A 16,476-nucleotide genomic window follows, 5' to 3' on the forward strand; every position below is an offset into this window, starting at 1 on the left:
TGTTGCATGTTTTAGAAGTCTTCTTGTAGAGTTCACTTAGTGTTTGATTTGATATTGAATTGTAAAGTGAGAATAATGTAAGTGTTTAATACTGTGGAATGTTTTACTTAGGTTGCAAAGGAAAGTGGATGTAGCTCGGAAGAGGAAACCACTATAAATCACTTGTCTTGGTTTTGATTTTCTTAAAATATAGGCTTGTGATTAACATTGATATGTTTTTTTTTTTTTTTTTTTTGGGGGGGGGGGGGGGGGGGGGGGGGGGGGGGGTTGTTTGAGTTCTAGGGTTATGTGGTTTTCGAATTTCAAAGTTTTGAGATTTAAGGGTTTCAACTATTTAGAGTTTCACGGTTCAACGGTTTTGGGGTTTGGAGGCATCACGGTTTATGTTTTTTTGTTGTTTTGGAGTTTTAAGGTTTTGGGATTTCAAAGTTTTAGGGTTTTAGAGTTTTGGGATTTTGAAGTTTTGCAGTTCCAGAGTTTTTAGGATTCTAAGTTTTAGGGTTTTGGAGTTTTAGAATTTTCAAGGATTTAGGGTTTTGAGGTTTCAAGGTTTTGGGTTTTCATTGTTTCGGGTTTTCATTGTTTCGTGGTTTTGGGGTTTAACCGTTTGAGGGTTTCGACGATTAAGGGTTTCAAATGTTTCTATAGGTTTCAAGGATTTTGGCTTTCAAAGTTTCGTGGTTTCAAGGTGTTTAGGTTTATGAGTTTCAGGTTTCGGGTTTTCTGGGTTTCAGGGTTTCAAAGTTTTACGTTTCTGAGTTTTCAAGGTTTCTTGGTTTTGGGGTTTCGGAGTTTCAAGGTTTTGTGGTTCCAGTGGGTTTCTAAGTTTTGGTGTTTCAGGGTTTTGTGGTTTTGAGTCTTCAATGTTTCATCCTTTTAGGGTTTTGAAGTTTTAGGGTTTCAAGCTTTCAGGGTTTCATTGTTCAAGGTTTCAAGGTTTCGAGGGTTTCTGGGTTTCGAGGTTTCTAGTTTTTAGGGTTTCAGTGTTCTAGGGTTTTAAGGTTTTAAGGTTTCAGGGTTTTGGGATTTTGGGGTTTCAGGGTTTCTTAGTTTAAGGGTTTCAGGATTTTGGATTGACTGATTTTCAGGGTTTCAGGGTTTCATGGTTTTGGGGTTTAAACTTTCAAGGTTTCTGGATTTTAGGGTTTCAGGGTTTTTGGGTTTCGGGTTTTCGAGGTTTCTTGGTTTTGAGATTTTGGGGTTTCGAGGTTCTAGGGTTTTAGGGTTTTGGATTTTCAAAGTTACGTGGTTTCATGGTATAAGGGTTTCAAGTTTTCGGCTTTCATGGTTTTGTGGTTTCAGTGTTTCATGGTTTCAGTGTTTTAGGCTTTTAGGGTTTCAAAGTTTTAATTTTATTTATTTATTTTAGGGTTTCAAGATTTCGGAGTTTCAAGGTTTCGGGGTTTCAAGGTGTTGAGATTTAGGGGTTAGAGGTTTTAGGATATTAGGGTTTTGGGGTTTCGAAATTTCATCATTTTGGGGTTTCGAGGTTTCGCGAGACCCTGAAACATCAAAACCCAGAAACACTAAAACCCTAAAACCTTGAAACCCTGAAACACTCAAACCCCGAAACTCAAAAACCCTGAAACACCGAAACCTTAAAACCTTAAAATCACGAAACTCTAAAACCCGGAAACTCGGAAGCCACGAAACCCAAAAACCCTAAAATGTTGAAACCCCAAAACACTGAATCCCCGAAACCCTGAAACGCCGAAACCTTGAAACCCTCAAACCCTGAAACACCGAAACCCCTAAAACCGTGAAACCTATAATCGTTAATAGATGAATTTTGGATATATAACTAATTTTCTGATTTTCAAGTGTGGTAAAATTGAAAAATTGAAGCTTTTATAAAAATAAAATACACCAAAAAGACATCAGAAGTTACATTTCTTGAAGTTAATTTACGTCAGAGTTTGTCATTTTCGACATCAATTTAACATTGGAAAGTGCACATTATGACGTCAAATCCCCTGGATCTCCGCCAAGCATGAAGAGGATTGTGTTGGGCACCATAAGACGTCGGCTTATATATTTTTCCAACGTCCTTTTGATGTTAGTGATATAGTCCGACGTCAAATTAACATCTCCCGATATGACTTTGGTGTAGTTTTAGACGTTAAAGGCCAAAAACACTAGCGTCAAAGCCTTTTTTTGCACTAGTGACCCCTCACCCTTAGGTTGTGCAGCTTCATATCATTTGCTTCCATAAATATGATCATTGTAGGTGGAAACTACAACCATAAAAAATGAATGAACTAAAATACAAACACTAAAACATCATAATCAGAATACACATCAATAATAATTTAACAACCCACCTAAACCTTACATAGTCACATGTCTCACAACATTAATTGTTTCACATTACCACACAAAACATGTCATCAATGCAGATAATATAACCACCAGTGAACTTAACATCAAAAAACTGAGTGAAATTTGTTTCTATGGTTTCATTTAGGTGTTAGGAACAATATTCAGTCCTTATTCCACCTTAATTCCATCCTTTAATGTGTTCATTTAGTTTTAATTCATTTAATACTCCACAATTTGCTTATTGTTTTTGTTATTTCTAGTTATGTTTGTTTTAATTGCTTGTTGTTTTGTGTGTTTGGTGGCTGGATTTTTTCTTCTCGATGTTATACACCATCAAGACACGCTCCAATTAAGTGCCTAAAAGTCGTCCAAAAGTTTTTGTACAAATGCTACAAATAGAACCTTTCAGCATATGCAACAAACACCTCTTGGAAGTCTTCAACAAGTAGGCTTCTAAATTCTCTTTTGTTTGCTTTTCCAACTATTATTTTTTGTCTTAGTTGGTCTATATTGAGTCTTTATTCTATGTTTAGAATTTGATTTGAGTCATATAGATTCCTCTTTAGGAGTTTTCTATAAATTTTATCTTTAATTGCACTTGCTAGAGTCCTTTTCATCGTTACTCTTGTATGATGAATTGAGAGATTGATCAAATTAGGACCTTTGTTGTGATAATCAATTATCAAAATGAAATCCAAATTTTCACAAAAAAACTTTGTGGTAATCGATTAACGGTGATGGATTATCACATCGAGAAAAACAAATAAAAAGTTTATGTGATAATTGATTATCACTTGATATAATCGATTACCAATGGTAGTTATGAGTTGACTCTTCAATTTATTAACTTAATTTTTAAAAGAAATATTTATATATTTTGATTTTAAAATAACTTTTAACTGAGAGGTTTAGTTTTAACGGTTAGAGAAACTCCTTATATTTGTAAAACAGACTCCGATAATAACTTTGACGAGATGAATTATTAGTTGAATGTTGTTTTTGTTATTAGGAGAATTTGTATGCACATAAAATATTTCAAATAACCAACATACAAATATTTTTCATGATAATTATTTTTTCTATATAACTTTATTATTAAAGGATCTCGTCACTTAATAAAGTTTTAACATTATTCTCTGAAGTAAAATTTTTGCATTATTTGTTAAGAAGTTCACATACAAACCGGAACGAAGAATAACGGACACAAGATTAAAATCGTGTTCTTCATAAATAATTTTAGAGAAAATAGTTTATTTAAATTATATTGAGACTATAGTTTAATCATAAATCACATTGTAGTGTAGGCAATAACCACTTTAAATGTTGAATAAAAGATAATTTCATATTGGTTGATATAAAATTATAATTGTATTATATTACTCTTCGTGTTTGCATTTTAATTTATTAATATTGGTTAATATAAATTTGAGCTATTTGTATATCTTAACTAAGTTCAGATTGTAATTATACTATTTTAGATTTAAAGAATATAATATTATACAAAAACCATGATAAAAAAAACGTTTTTAATTTTCTTTGGACTGAAAAAACTAAGTCATATACATATTCTTTGAGGAGTTTTAATTTTTTTTTTAAATATATTATACAAATACCATGATGAAAAAAAACGTTTTTAATTTACAAAGTTGGGTTGAAAAAACTAAGTCATATTTCTTGAGGAGTGTTTTTAATTTTTTAAAATATTAATTAATTTAGGTTTATGTTATTTAATACATGTATTTTAAATTAAAAAATGTAGTAAATAATTTGGGTTAAATATGTTTTTAGTCCCTGAACTATCAGACGATTTTGTTTTTAGTCCCTGCTCAGAACTTTGATGGTTTTTAGTCCTTATAGTTTTGAAACTCTGAGTAATAGTCCTTAAAAATGGACGGCGTTAAGTTTTTGTGGATGTGTCAAACGGGGATGCCACGTGAGCTGTGATCTCTGCCTTCACTCTCTGCCACGTTTAATGTTTAACTGTTGAACTTAGATTAAGCACTTCGTGATGTTTTATAAATGAGATTTGAAGAAGTTTGGTTCTTCTTCCTCGCTGCAGCTGAGGAGAAAGAACTTGGGTAGATCTGAAGGTGAAAGAAGTTGGGTACATTGTTGAGGTAAGTTCGTATGTTTTGGTTTTGGTCTTCTTCTGTTCTTCGTGTAAATATGAGGATTTGGGATATAGGGTTTCTGTGGGCACCAAAGCTGATGAAGGGATTGTTTTGTTGTAGTGAAATGAAAGGTGACAGTGGAGGAAATGGTTGGACGCGAAGGTCAATTGGTTCGTCTAAGTCGCAAAGCTGTGGATCATCTTCACGGGTACCTTCTAAATTGTGTGGTTGTGGTGAAGCATTGTTGGTTTTGAAGGCAACTACTGTGAAGAACAAAGGAAGATTGTTTTATAGATGTAGAAATTGGGCAGTAAGTGATTAAATATTTCATTTCATTTGCTGAATTTTGAATTCATCCTGTGTTGTTTTGATTGCAGAGTAATTCAAGTTGTAATTACTTTGAATGGCATGATGATGGAGTTTGTGAAACTGAAGGAAGCTTTGAAAGAAAACGTGAAGAACTTCAAATGTGTTTGGAAAATGAAAAACTCGTATTGGAGCTAAGGAAGAAGAACGACAAGTTGAAAAGGAAGTTAGAAGAAGAGAAGAAAGTTGGAAAAATGATGTTGTTGTTGTTTATCTTGTCATGGGTTTTCTTTTGTATTATGTTTTTGTTAAAGATGAATTGTAACTAAGAATTATGGTGTTGAATAAAATGAGGATTGTCTGGAAATTGTTTATGTTGTTGTTTGTTTTCCCTTTAACATTGGACTGATACTGTTACTGGTGTATTCATTTATGTTGATAAAGAAAACAGTTCACAGAATAAGAAAGCACTGTAAATGTGGACTTGGAATAAATAAAGTTAACTTGCCATTGTGCAAAGATGGAATACAACTCAAAGTTTAGTGGTCCCTTTGAAAATGAAGTGGTCACATACTATTAAATAACATAAGTTTAGTGGTCCCTTTCCACTACAAAAAATATTAAAAGCAACCACACCAACCACTGTAGCCAGTACTATAATTGTTCCCTTAGTGGGTCACTTTCAATTACAAAATTCAATACAATAAAGGGTTGGAACAAAGGCATCTTCAATTGGTACTAGCTTGGGACCCTAGATGTTGTGCAGCCAGTCTTGAGGATGTTCTTCTTCCAGCTTCGTGCCCTAATGCAGGTCCTGCTCCACTGGCACTTCTTCTTCCCCTTGAGGATGTTCCTCCTCCTTGGTGACTTGATGCAGCTCCTGCTTCACTGCCAGTTGTTCTTCCCCTTGATGCAGCTCCTTCTGACCTTGATGCAGCTCCTTCAGAACCTCCTGCACTGGAAGTGGCCCTTCTGCTGCCAAATCCTCCTGTACTGGAAGTGGCCCTTGTGTTCTGTAAATGGAAGTAAGCAACATTGCAATTGTAAGATTGTAAATAAGTTTGAATGTGTAAATAAGTGAACCAGTAAAAGATTGATTTTGTACCTTTTTGTTTGCCCTTTTACATGTTCTTACATTATGACCAAATTCATTGCAGCTGCTACACTTCATAAGAAGATTCGTCTTTGATAATTTTGTATGAGTGACATATTCATCAGCCTCCCTTCTTCTTAGTTTTTTAGGCCTCCCAGGGGGTGTTTTATAAATTGGAGGCAGTAGGGAAGGAAATTCAGAAGTAGACCACAGTTGTTGTCCATTGATTGGAACAATCTCAGGGCCATAACAAGTGTCATAAGCCTCTCTCTTGTAATAAGGATGTACATAGTCTTCAGGGTTTTCTTGTTTGTAATTGATGGCAGCCACAGCGTGCCTACAAGGAATTCCTACCAAATCCCAAAGGTAACAACTACATGAATGGTTACTAAGGTCAACTACAAATTTATCCATACTCTTCTTCCTCACTCATTTGAACCTCTTCACCACCACCAAACTCTTCTTCCTCACCCATTTGAACCTCTTGCTGTTCCTCACCCATTTGAACCTCTTGTTGTTCCTCACCACCATCACACTCTTCCTCCTCACCCTTTTCAACCTCTTGCTGTTCATGACCACCATCACAGTCTTCCTCACCCTTATCAACCTCCTGCGGTTCATTACCACCATCACAGTCTTCCTCACCCTCTTCTAGACCCATTCCACCCTCTTGTACAATCTCATCCACTTTGGAAACCACTTCCTCCGTGTCTATGTTTCCTTTTTCAACATCACCCTCTTCCACTTCCTCAGCCACTTCACCACAACTAAGAAAGTGAACTTCCACTGCCTCACTAGGAAGAACATGTTCAACATAAATTTGTACCTCTTCGTTATTCTCCTCTGCATAATTAGCCAAGTACAGTGCTTCTCTGTCATCACTCAATAATCTGACATTATTCATCAGCCTTTGTTTGGACCCCTTCCACCAAAGTTTGAACTCTGCATCATACTTAAATTCTCTAACTATTCCAACCGCTTCAAAATATGACCAACGATCCGGATCAACTCCTTTGATCACGTGTATCTCTCCTCCAACATACTGTAACCCCTTATTACTAACAAACTTCCCCATGTGATGCAAACAAATGTCGAAAACCATTTCTAGACCTACATTCACACATCAACGCTTTACGCACAAATTGGAACAACCATAACCGAAAAACAAAAACAATAGCTTAACTTACCTTTAAGCTTGTCTTTACGCTTGTCTTTGACGACCACCGGAACGACCACCGCAACCACCACCGCAAGGACAATCAAGATACAATGCTTCCTCTCAAAGCTTTCCACTACAATGCTTGCAGTAAAACTACGTTTTCCCCCCAATTGAAATATTTACTTTTCACAAATTCTGAACCCTATATCTAATTTCAATTAACAACGTAATTAACTGCTTAATCTAAGTTCAACAGTTAAACATTCCACGTGGCAGAGAGTGAAGGCAGAGATCACAGCTCACGTGGCATCGCCGTTTGACACATCCACAAAAACTTAACGCCGTCCATTTTTAAGGACTATTACTCAGAGTTTCAAAACTATAAGGACTAAAAACCATCAAAGTTCTGAGCAGGGACTAAAAACAAAATCGTCTGATAGTTCAGGGACTAAAAACATATTTAACCCAAATAATTTTAATTTTATCCTAAAATTTGTATTATTTTAATAAAATTTAAAATACTCAATTAATATATAAAATATTGAACATAGCATGATTACATGACATTTGCAGTTATCTAGAATAGGAATGAATATAATTTGTGGAAAGAAAAGGAAAAAATAAAAATAAAAATATTGATATTCCTAATTTGATGTTGAGAAGGGAAGGGGAGCGGGATTTGAAATTCAAAAAACAAGTGTCCGTTGCACAACGACTAAGTTTCTGATTTGAAATTTATTGTTAATTATTATATATATTCGAAAATGTTTGAAGAGAAGGGTAGGAAATCTGATTTGAATTAAGGAGAGGAAGAGAAATGGAGAAGGCAGGAGTACTATCGGCGAAGGAGGCATTCGAGAAGCTTGAAAAGGTTGGAGAAGGGACGTACGGAAAGGTGTACAGGGCAAGAGAAAAGGCCACTGGGAAGATCGTTGCCCTCAAGAAGACTCGCCTCCATGAGGACGAAGAAGGTGTCCCTCCCACCACCCTCCGCGAGGTTTCAATTCTTCGGATGCTCTCTCGCGATCCCCATGTCGTCAGGTACTGTTTCCTCTTCCTCTTCTTCTTTCTCCTCTACCCACTGTTCTGTTCTTTCTTTCATTCTTTGTTTAGTAATTCCTAGTTCCGCACCACCCACAGGTTAATGGATGTCAAACAAGGTCAGAACAAGGAAGGCAAGACAGTCCTCTACTTGGTATTTGAGTACATGGATACCGATCTCAAGAAATTCATTCGCTCTTTCCGTCAAACCGGAGATTTCATTCCCCCTCAAACCATCAAAGTAATACATATTTTTAATTTTTCAGATCTCTCTCACTACTCTTCCCTTTTCTTTTTTTAAATCAATTTTCTGACTTGTGAATTTGGTCACAGAGCTTGATGTACCAACTTTGCAAGGGCGTTGCTTTCTGCCACGGCCATGGAATCTTGCACAGGTTGTTAACCCCTTTTCCTTGTTTCCTATGATTTTTCTCGCATTTTCAAATGTGTGTATGCAAATACATATATGCGTATATTAACGATTGAATGTAAATTTAATGTTTATGTTTATTAAGGGACTTGAAGCCTCACAATCTCTTGATGGACCGGAAAACAATGATGCTTAAAATAGCTGATCTTGGGCTCGCTCGAGCATTTACTGTGCCGATTAAGAAATATACGCACGAGGTAAAAAGACATGAGAGATAGCATCTTCTCTGAAAAATAATTATTTTCTCTTGCTTCGTTAATCATTTGTAAGTCAATATCTCAATCTTCAGATACTTACCCTGTGGTATAGAGCCCCTGAAGTTCTTTTGGGAGCCACCCATTACTCAATGGCTGTGGACATATGGTCCGTTGCCTGCATATTTGGTAAGGATAAAATATATTTTTTAACTTGTTGTTTCTATGTCATGTAGACGGTTTACAAATGTTATTTGTGTCTCCTCGATTGCAGCCGAACTTGTCACCAAACAAGCACTCTTTCCTGGTGATTCCGAGCTCCAACAACTCCTTCATATATTCAGGTGAAGCATTAGGACTAATATTCCGGTCTTTGTGTTTCTTTGTCAACTGTTTGCCTGATTTTGAATATAATTCTACCCTGTTTGTGCAGGCTATTGGGTACTCCTAATGAAGAGGTGTGGCCAGGCGTGAGTAAACTAATGAACTGGCACGAATACCCCCAATGGAATCCTCAAAGTCTGTCAACAGCTGTTCCGAGTTTGGATGAGCTTGGAATCGATCTACTATCTGTTAGTTATTCCTAATCTAACTCTTTCTAGTACTTCCTGTTGAATATCCATTCATTGTATTTTTTGTCTTTCCTTTTCAGCAAATGTTGAAATATGAACCTTCCAAGAGGATTTCTGCGAAGAAAGCAATGGAACACCCCTACTTTGATGACCTGGACAAGAGGCACCTTTAAGGAGAACAACTTGTTTGAAGATTTGGACGGTAGAAATTTAGGACTAACAATTTGCTCCCCATGTATGCTTCTCTCGAGCGTGTGCATCCTATAGTGCGTTTAAGCACAATCACTTTTAGTTGTTTTCTTTTCTATATTGGTTGAACTATGGAGTGAATTGCTTTTGTTTTCTAGCCATTCTGATGAAAATCTGAAAATTTCGTAATACAACGAAATTCCGCGTCCTTTTTATGCTAATTCTCTCCTACGGAGAACGAACCCTCCTACTAAAGACGGGTCATTTAAAGCTTAAAGTAAAATCTGTCACTTTTACACAACCATCTTAAAATGATAGTTTGCACCTAAAAATAAAAGTTTGTACATAGAATTTTCTATCGAAAGATAAAATAACTCAAGGTCTTCGCAATTTTATGGGCAATAAATAAATTTTAAGAACAGAGATAACAGCTAAGTCAAGAAAGCAATGCTGAAAGTTAATATATAAGAACCAAACATGAGAGCATAAGAGTTTTTGCAATCTTTTGAATACACTGATTAATAGTGTATCACACTGCATGAGTCAGTGCATACAATCACTGCCAGTATTGCCAGTATGACACTGCATGAGTCAGTGCATACAATCACTCAGTATTGTCTTTACTTCTAAATTGTAACTTACCTGTAAACTATCATCGACACCTTTGGAATTTGCTGCACATGCTATAGAATGGAAGTATCCAGTTACAGCTGTAACAACCAAATTGCGCTGCAATATCAGGGAAACCACTTAAGGTGTGTAATGAGACATCACTGCTGGGTTGAATAATGCCCATTTATGCCAAGCTTTGCCCCATTAAAAGGAGAAAGTGACCACTGCCAGGAGCCAAGATTTAGATATACACGAGCAAGGAGAGGAACACTGGGATTTCAAACCACTTGTGAAGCTTGATGGTGTAACTGGTTGACTTGAAAGTTCCATAGCTAAATTCTAGGTCACATAATGCAAACAGATGATCGGTGGGAAATATTTAACTTCAGATAGGCTCCCTCTATACAATAGAAAGACATATAATACCTGAAGCCTAATACATGCATCTCTGCGCTTTGAATCCTCTTCAAGAGACCACTGGTACTTCAAGTTTGCCAGCATTACTTGAGGATGACCATGGTATCGTACATTTTCAGGATCATACTGATAGAATGAACAATAACTTGAGTTGGGTACACAAGAATAAGGAGTAACATATAGCAAACTACTTAGAATCAGGCATGCAGCACAAACCTGTTGATGTTTAATTAGTAGAATTTGCATGGGTAATCCGTTCACTTTTTCTGCAAAGAAGAAGCGAATTTGAGCCAGGTTTCAACATCTTCCACAGGAGGCAGCACAAGTGCTGTAACAGCTAAAAGTTCCTGCCAAACCTGCCACCAAACACAATAAAGTTAGAGTTAGAAAAACCAATCCTAAACTCTTGTTAGGATAAACTTAAGCTGTTAGCTACGCAAAATGTTAATTACAAGGATAAACTTAAGCTGAGATTACGAGACTTAAACTGAATATTCAATATTAAAGTCGAAAGTTGCCAATCACAAAAAATAGCCACAGTATCACAGTGGACCTTAGTATAGCAGCCCTTCACGCTCCAAAATTCCTATAACATCTCGTTTCAGATTTAAATCACTATAATGGTTTTTTCCTGTAGCAAATCTTCAAAAACTGAATTAATGAAATATCCATTTCAAAGCTTAATTCTCACTTAAAATTCATGGCATGGCACAGACCAATTGTAAGGGCTAGTTGTTCTTTCAGAAAAAGACCGTCAGAGTCAAAAGACCATCAAAGTCATAGGGATGATGCAGCAAGTTCCAAGATTACATCAGTTTCAGCAACCTTGCAGCTGCCAAACGCCCATGCCTTTTTTCATAGCAACTTGTTCTGTGCTTGGGCTCAGTACTACATGTTTCTCAGTATCTTTCATCTATTTACGGTTTCTGTTTATTACTGACTTATTGTTCAAGCAATGACTTTGTGATCTGGGACTACAGATAATAAAATTATTAATTTTTTTAGTACTTTTTAGTTTTGAGCACTGATTTTGCATGTGATATAAATCAACTGCATTTATTGTGTTTACTTGGGATGGCCAAGATTAACTAGTCTTAGCACATAATAGAACATCATCCATGGTAAAGAATATTAATTAAAACCATTGCAAAGAAATGATCTGTTAAGGTGTATGAGTTGAATTGCACACAACCATTGTAGTGCCAAGCATGTGAATTTTATAGTTCTAATCAAAAGCTAACAAAAAGCTCAGAATCAAAGTACTATAGCTTAACTCTATTAAAAATATTTTGTCCCAATCTTCTCTGCCACTTCCGATGAACTGAAAATTAGTATGTACTATTTCAAAATAGTTTTTCTTACCTCTTTCTGCATCATTGCATTAAATCTGTGGATATACATGATCATATCAATCAAGACCACTATTGACAGGGTGAGATACAGGGCAATGAAACAGTAATCATTAGGACTACACATGGAGGACCTTTATGGTTTTTTTTCTCACGTTTTCGTTTTAAAAGATTTTTTTAAAATAATTCCATGAAACTCAATAATAATTTTTTCATGAAAAAATTCAAGTGATTTAGAAACCAAAACACGGAAACTCTTCGAGATTTTTCTCATCCCGTTCTTCTGTTTTTGTGGTCTTGGCTCAAAGGTGTAGGTCATCTAGAGTGGTGCTGCATGCGGTGAAGCATGATCTAGGCGTGTCCTCAAATAATGACTTACACTCTAAGTCGCCTCACCAACCTGGCTTGTAAACTAACAACTATCCAAGCTTTAAGAGCTCTACATAAACCATATCACTATTTCATGTGGAACTAACGCACCTCTCTTAAAGCTGCAATTAAGGAAGCTCCAAAGAGGCCAGAACTAAGGTGGCTTTCCAACATGCCCTTTCTCTTTGTTTCTTTAAAACTAAACAGTTTTTAAAAATCGAATGATACAAACCCAATTTATCCTACAAAGGTTTGTTGAGCTTAACATATTATCCCTTATCACATTATCTACAAATATTTGATCTTATAGTCTTATGCTCCAAATATTTAACCTTAACACGAAAGAGTGTATTAAAGACATTATGAAAACTAATTTTACGAGATTGGGTTGGGATTAAAAATCACTGAAATGATATATATGTTTATAGGCGTACAAGTCAACATTATTAAAAATGATAAAAGTTAGTGAGAGATTTCACCATAAACGAAACCATTGGGTAAGGATTACGTAGCTTAAAAACAAGGGTCGCTTCATTCCGATCTTAAGTTGTTAATAGAAAGCTCAAAAGAGCTTTTTCATTTTATCAATATTTCTAAATCAATATCAAATGCAAGGCCAATTATAGAGTGGAAGTTGCCAAATCGCATGGTATTTTTCAGATACGGCTGGGGTGGACATTGCACGGCATAATGGCGTGGGTCGCAAAATCGCATGGTGTTTTTCAGATGCGGCTAGAGTGGACATGGCAGGGCATAACGGCGTGGGTCGCAGAATCATGAACCCAAATGTTTTATCCTTAATGGTGATTTCTGAGGGTATTAAAGGGTCTTCGTGTCTTTGTAATTTATAGTTTTATGTTATACTTAGCCCACTAACAGTGAATAAAACATATGCATTCTTCTTGAACACATCTTCTCCTCTGCTTTCCAGTTAGCCCCTTGAGAAGGAGATGAGATGAGGAGCGGAGAGGAGAGACAGACGGCAACGGGGATTCGGAAGAAGGGAAGCGGAATCAGGCAATGGCTGCTGCTCGACGGGAAAGGAGAGACGGAGGTGGTGGAGGCTGGGAAACACGCCATCATGAAGCGCACCGGCCTCCCTGCCCGTGACCTCCGCATATTGGACCCTCTCCTCTCCTACCCTTCCACCCTTCTTGGCCGTGAGAGGGCCATCGTCATCAACTTGGAGCACATCAAGGCCATCATCACCGCCCAAGAGGTTCTCCTCCTCAACTCACGTGACCCCTCTGTCACCCCCTTCGTCCACGAGCTCCAGGCCAGGATTCTCCGCCATCACCAGGCCTCCTCCCCTTGCACAAACCACGACCACTACACCAACTACGAGCCCGACCGCGACCACGACCCCGATGCCATCAAGATTATCCCTTTCGAGTTCGTAGCTCTGGAGGCCTGCCTTGAATCCGCCTGTAGCGTATTGGAGAACGAAGTCCGTGCTTCCATCTTCTCTTCTTTTTATTTCTTGCCGATAATTTCCCTCTGTCTTCACTCTAAACCTTTCCTCTGCCAACTGACAGGCAAAGACGTTGGAGCAGGAGGCTCATCCCGCCTTGGACAAGCTCACATCCAATATCAGTACTCTCAATTTGGAACGCGTTCGTCAAATTAAGAGCCGATTAGTCGCCATCATTGGGCGTGTTCAGAAGGTTGGTTGTGTGATTGATGCATGGCATGAGCTTCCGGGGCTTTCATTATTTGATCATGTGTCCAGGTGAGGGATGAATTGGAGCACTTGCTGGACGACGACGAAGATATGGCCGAGATGTATCTGACAGAAAAGTTAGCCGAACAGCAGATGAAAGAGAGCTCTTCCACATCCTCCATAAATGACCACGACGAGGAGGATTTAGACGACAGGCATCCACCTTTTTACGCTTTTACCTCTTTTTAACTCTCTTTCCTCCCTCTAAATGTAAATTTTCTATCCATTTTTAGGACCGTTCCAGAAATATCCTTTGAGCCTGGAGGACCCCCTGTGGGCTTGGAGGATCATCACAGTGTCTACAATGTTCTTGGTAGGGACAACCATGGAACCCGTGGTAGCACCTACAGTGCCGTCACCAAGCAGCTTGATGTCGAGGAGCTTGAAATGCTTTTGGAGGCTTACTTTGTGCAGATCGATGGCACCTTGAACAAGCTCTCGACGGTATGCACGCCCCTTCATCTTATATTCCTTCTGCTCTATCGGTTGATCATCCGTATTTTATTACTTTTTCTACAAACAAAGTCTTACACAGGGGATAAAAGAAGAGACATGGGTTTATATACACATAGATACTTGTAAGAGGTCTTTTGGAGTTAGTGAGGGCTTAGTGTGGAGATACGTGTTTATATGAAACCTCCCAACATTTCCTTCCCCTCTAAGTGCGTACAAACACCAATTAGTTCTTTCCGATTAAGTAGCCTAGTGAAATCTTATTTGAAGATGGAAGAGGTTCTGTATATAAGGTTGGAGGAGAAGCCATGAAAAGAGTAACTTTTTTCCTTTCTGGTTTGTATTTGAGGGCATAGATTGTCAGGAGTTCTTCCAACGTTGTTTCATAGGAAAACATGTAATGGGGTGCCAATCATCATTTTTGCCCTTCAAAAACGGGAAGTCGGTTAAGTTGGTCTCCCTAAAAGATGAAAAATGTTAAATTTGGAAAGTTTAGTCCATGGATCAATTGAGAGGCTTGAGTTAACTTTTACAGAAATCTCACATACATGTTAATTGTCATCTACGGATCTTTCACGACAACATTTTTTTGTGTATGTCGTATTAGTAATCCCTAATACAGACTAGAGACTAAAATGAAACCAGAGCAGAGAGGAAAGACACCATGGTTGAGATAAAAGGTTTGGTTGATTGAAGCTTGGCCCTATTAGTGAAGGGAGAAGAGACTTTTGTTGGTTGTGGAGCAGGCAACATATTTACATCTTGGTCATATCCTGATAACCATCAGTGGTGACGCTCTATCCGTCATTATCTACTTATACTCGAAACTGGCAACAAAGTCATCACCCATGATCAACATTTGCTTCCGATCCAACCTTGACATTGAGCAATTTTGGAACTGGGGGAGACAAACTAGTCTTTCAATGCTGTATTTGCCAAGTTCCAGCTTTCGGCAATCATCAAGACCCCTTATATTTTAGGGGCTAAAATGCTGTTACATATGGGATTAAAGATGCATGTTATTTCAAACCTTTGTAACAAACTCTCTTATTTTTTGAAATGTTGGGGACTTGGCCAATATGTTTCTAAGGCGGATGAATTGTATGTAAGGGAGTTTGTCAAATCACGTGGTATCCAGTAACAAACTCTCTTTACAGTAACAGTTTTGTTATTAGCACCAAAACTTCCGAAGTATCCAGATTCTTTTTCTTACATTTATTATTTTTTACATTCTTTCCCTTCCATTTTAATATCTATCCCTAATCTATTTTATTTCTTCTATTTGTGAAAACAACATTTCTCTTTCAATGATACCTTGGGATCAGACATGCAGGTTCTAGTAGCTGGCAGCATTGTTGTTGAAGGGAGCAAAGTTACATATAAGAACATAATATATGATATTCTAAAATGGGGGATCCTTCCAAGCGAGAAAAATTTGACATACTAAACCAAATGCGGCATGTTCCTCTGGGTCAGGAAGATCTCAGGCAGGAGGATCTCCTGTGCTTGGAAAAGATTTAAACACATGCATATGAAATATTCCAATATAAAGATCACCGTTTCCCCCTCAGCTCTCTACACTCTCCTCATTACCCATACCTCATAACAAAGCTTTATCATGTTTTCTCCTTTTGAAAACAGATCAAGCATTCCCCCTTAATTTTCTGCCCATAGGAAAACACTAAAACTTCCCGAATAAATAAGAAAACACTAGAAAAATATATATTTAGGTAAAATACTTGACTTTATGAGTTAAAAAAAATTAATTTATATGTTGAATTTATATTTTAAAAATTATTTTTATTGAAATAAATTAAGTTAAAAGTAATGAAAAAAATAAAAATTGTTTTGGTTGTAGTTTTGTTTGTAAGAAAAATTAGTAAAAGTTATTAATAGATGTGTAGATAAGAAAAATAAATAAAGTAATGAGTTATTTTAGAAATTTTGATATTTTTCAATACTTGACTTACTGTTAAAAATTAATAAGTTTTTATTTTTTATGGTTTATTATAAGATGAATGTGTATTTTAAAAAATAATGTTTATTTATTGAAAAATGGAGTTAATAATAATGAGAAAATTAAAATTTGTTTTAGTTATAATTTTTGTTTTTAAGAAAAGTTAATGAAAGTTGTTAATAGAT

At 36.8% G+C, this 16,476-nt stretch overlaps 2 protein-coding genes across 6 annotated transcripts; both read left to right on the forward strand.

Moving 5' to 3' along the window:
- Nucleotides 1–7,759: 7,759 nt before the first annotated feature.
- LOC124845492 (cell division control protein 2 homolog D) lies at nt 7,760–9,575 on the forward strand. Its single transcript, XM_047322595.2, has 8 exons — nt 7,760–8,029; nt 8,129–8,270; nt 8,363–8,424; nt 8,545–8,656; nt 8,749–8,842; nt 8,928–8,997; nt 9,087–9,225; nt 9,306–9,575. Exons 1-8 carry the CDS (start codon nt 7,806–7,808, stop codon nt 9,396–9,398), a joined length of 936 nt encoding a protein of 311 aa, XP_047178551.1. The 5' UTR covers nt 7,760–7,805; the 3' UTR covers nt 9,399–9,575.
- A 3,131-nt stretch (nt 9,576–12,706) lies between these two features.
- LOC124845487 (magnesium transporter MRS2-3-like) lies at nt 12,707–16,168 on the forward strand. Of its 5 annotated transcripts, none has more exons than XM_088097225.1 (6): nt 12,707–12,977; nt 13,093–13,608; nt 13,697–13,825; nt 13,891–14,036; nt 14,115–14,325; nt 15,668–16,168. In XM_088097225.1, exons 2-6 carry the CDS (start codon nt 13,117–13,119, stop codon nt 15,779–15,781), a joined length of 1,092 nt encoding a protein of 363 aa, XP_087953351.1. In that variant the 5' UTR covers nt 12,707–12,977; nt 13,093–13,116; the 3' UTR covers nt 15,782–16,168. The 5 variants fall into 5 exon arrangements, with proteins under 5 accessions (XP_087953351.1, XP_087953355.1, XP_087953358.1 ...); XM_088097229.1 differs by having other exon boundaries at nt 12,709–12,977; nt 15,660–15,800; XM_088097232.1 differs by lacking the exon at nt 15,668–16,168 and adding an exon at nt 14,942–15,562 and having other exon boundaries at nt 12,709–12,977.
- Nucleotides 16,169–16,476: the final 308 nt, after the last annotated feature.

This window comes from Vigna umbellata, chromosome 1, assembly GCF_029865625.1.
Source record: "Vigna umbellata cultivar VRB3 chromosome 1, Vumbellata_1.0, whole genome shotgun sequence".
In the NCBI taxonomy this organism is placed as follows: domain Eukaryota; kingdom Viridiplantae; phylum Streptophyta; class Magnoliopsida; order Fabales; family Fabaceae; genus Vigna; species Vigna umbellata.

Coding starts and splice junctions, on each gene's coding strand:
- LOC124845487 (XM_088097218.1), top strand. CDS start 13,117: ATGAGGAGCGGAGAGGAGAGACAGACGGCAACGGGGATTCGGAAGAAG. Junction 13,609..13,696: donor GTAGCGTATTGGAGAACGAA/GTCCGTGCTTCC, acceptor GCCAACTGACAG/GCAAAGACGTTGGAGCAGGA. Junction 13,826..13,890: donor TCATTGGGCGTGTTCAGAAG/GTTGGTTGTGTG, acceptor TCATGTGTCCAG/GTGAGGGATGAATTGGAGCA.
- LOC124845492 (XM_047322595.2), top strand. CDS start 7,806: ATGGAGAAGGCAGGAGTACTATCGGCGAAGGAGGCATTCGAGAAGCTT. Junction 8,843..8,927: donor GTCCGTTGCCTGCATATTTG/GTAAGGATAAAA, acceptor CCTCGATTGCAG/CCGAACTTGTCACCAAACAA. Junction 9,226..9,305: donor TTGGAATCGATCTACTATCT/GTTAGTTATTCC, acceptor TTTCCTTTTCAG/CAAATGTTGAAATATGAACC.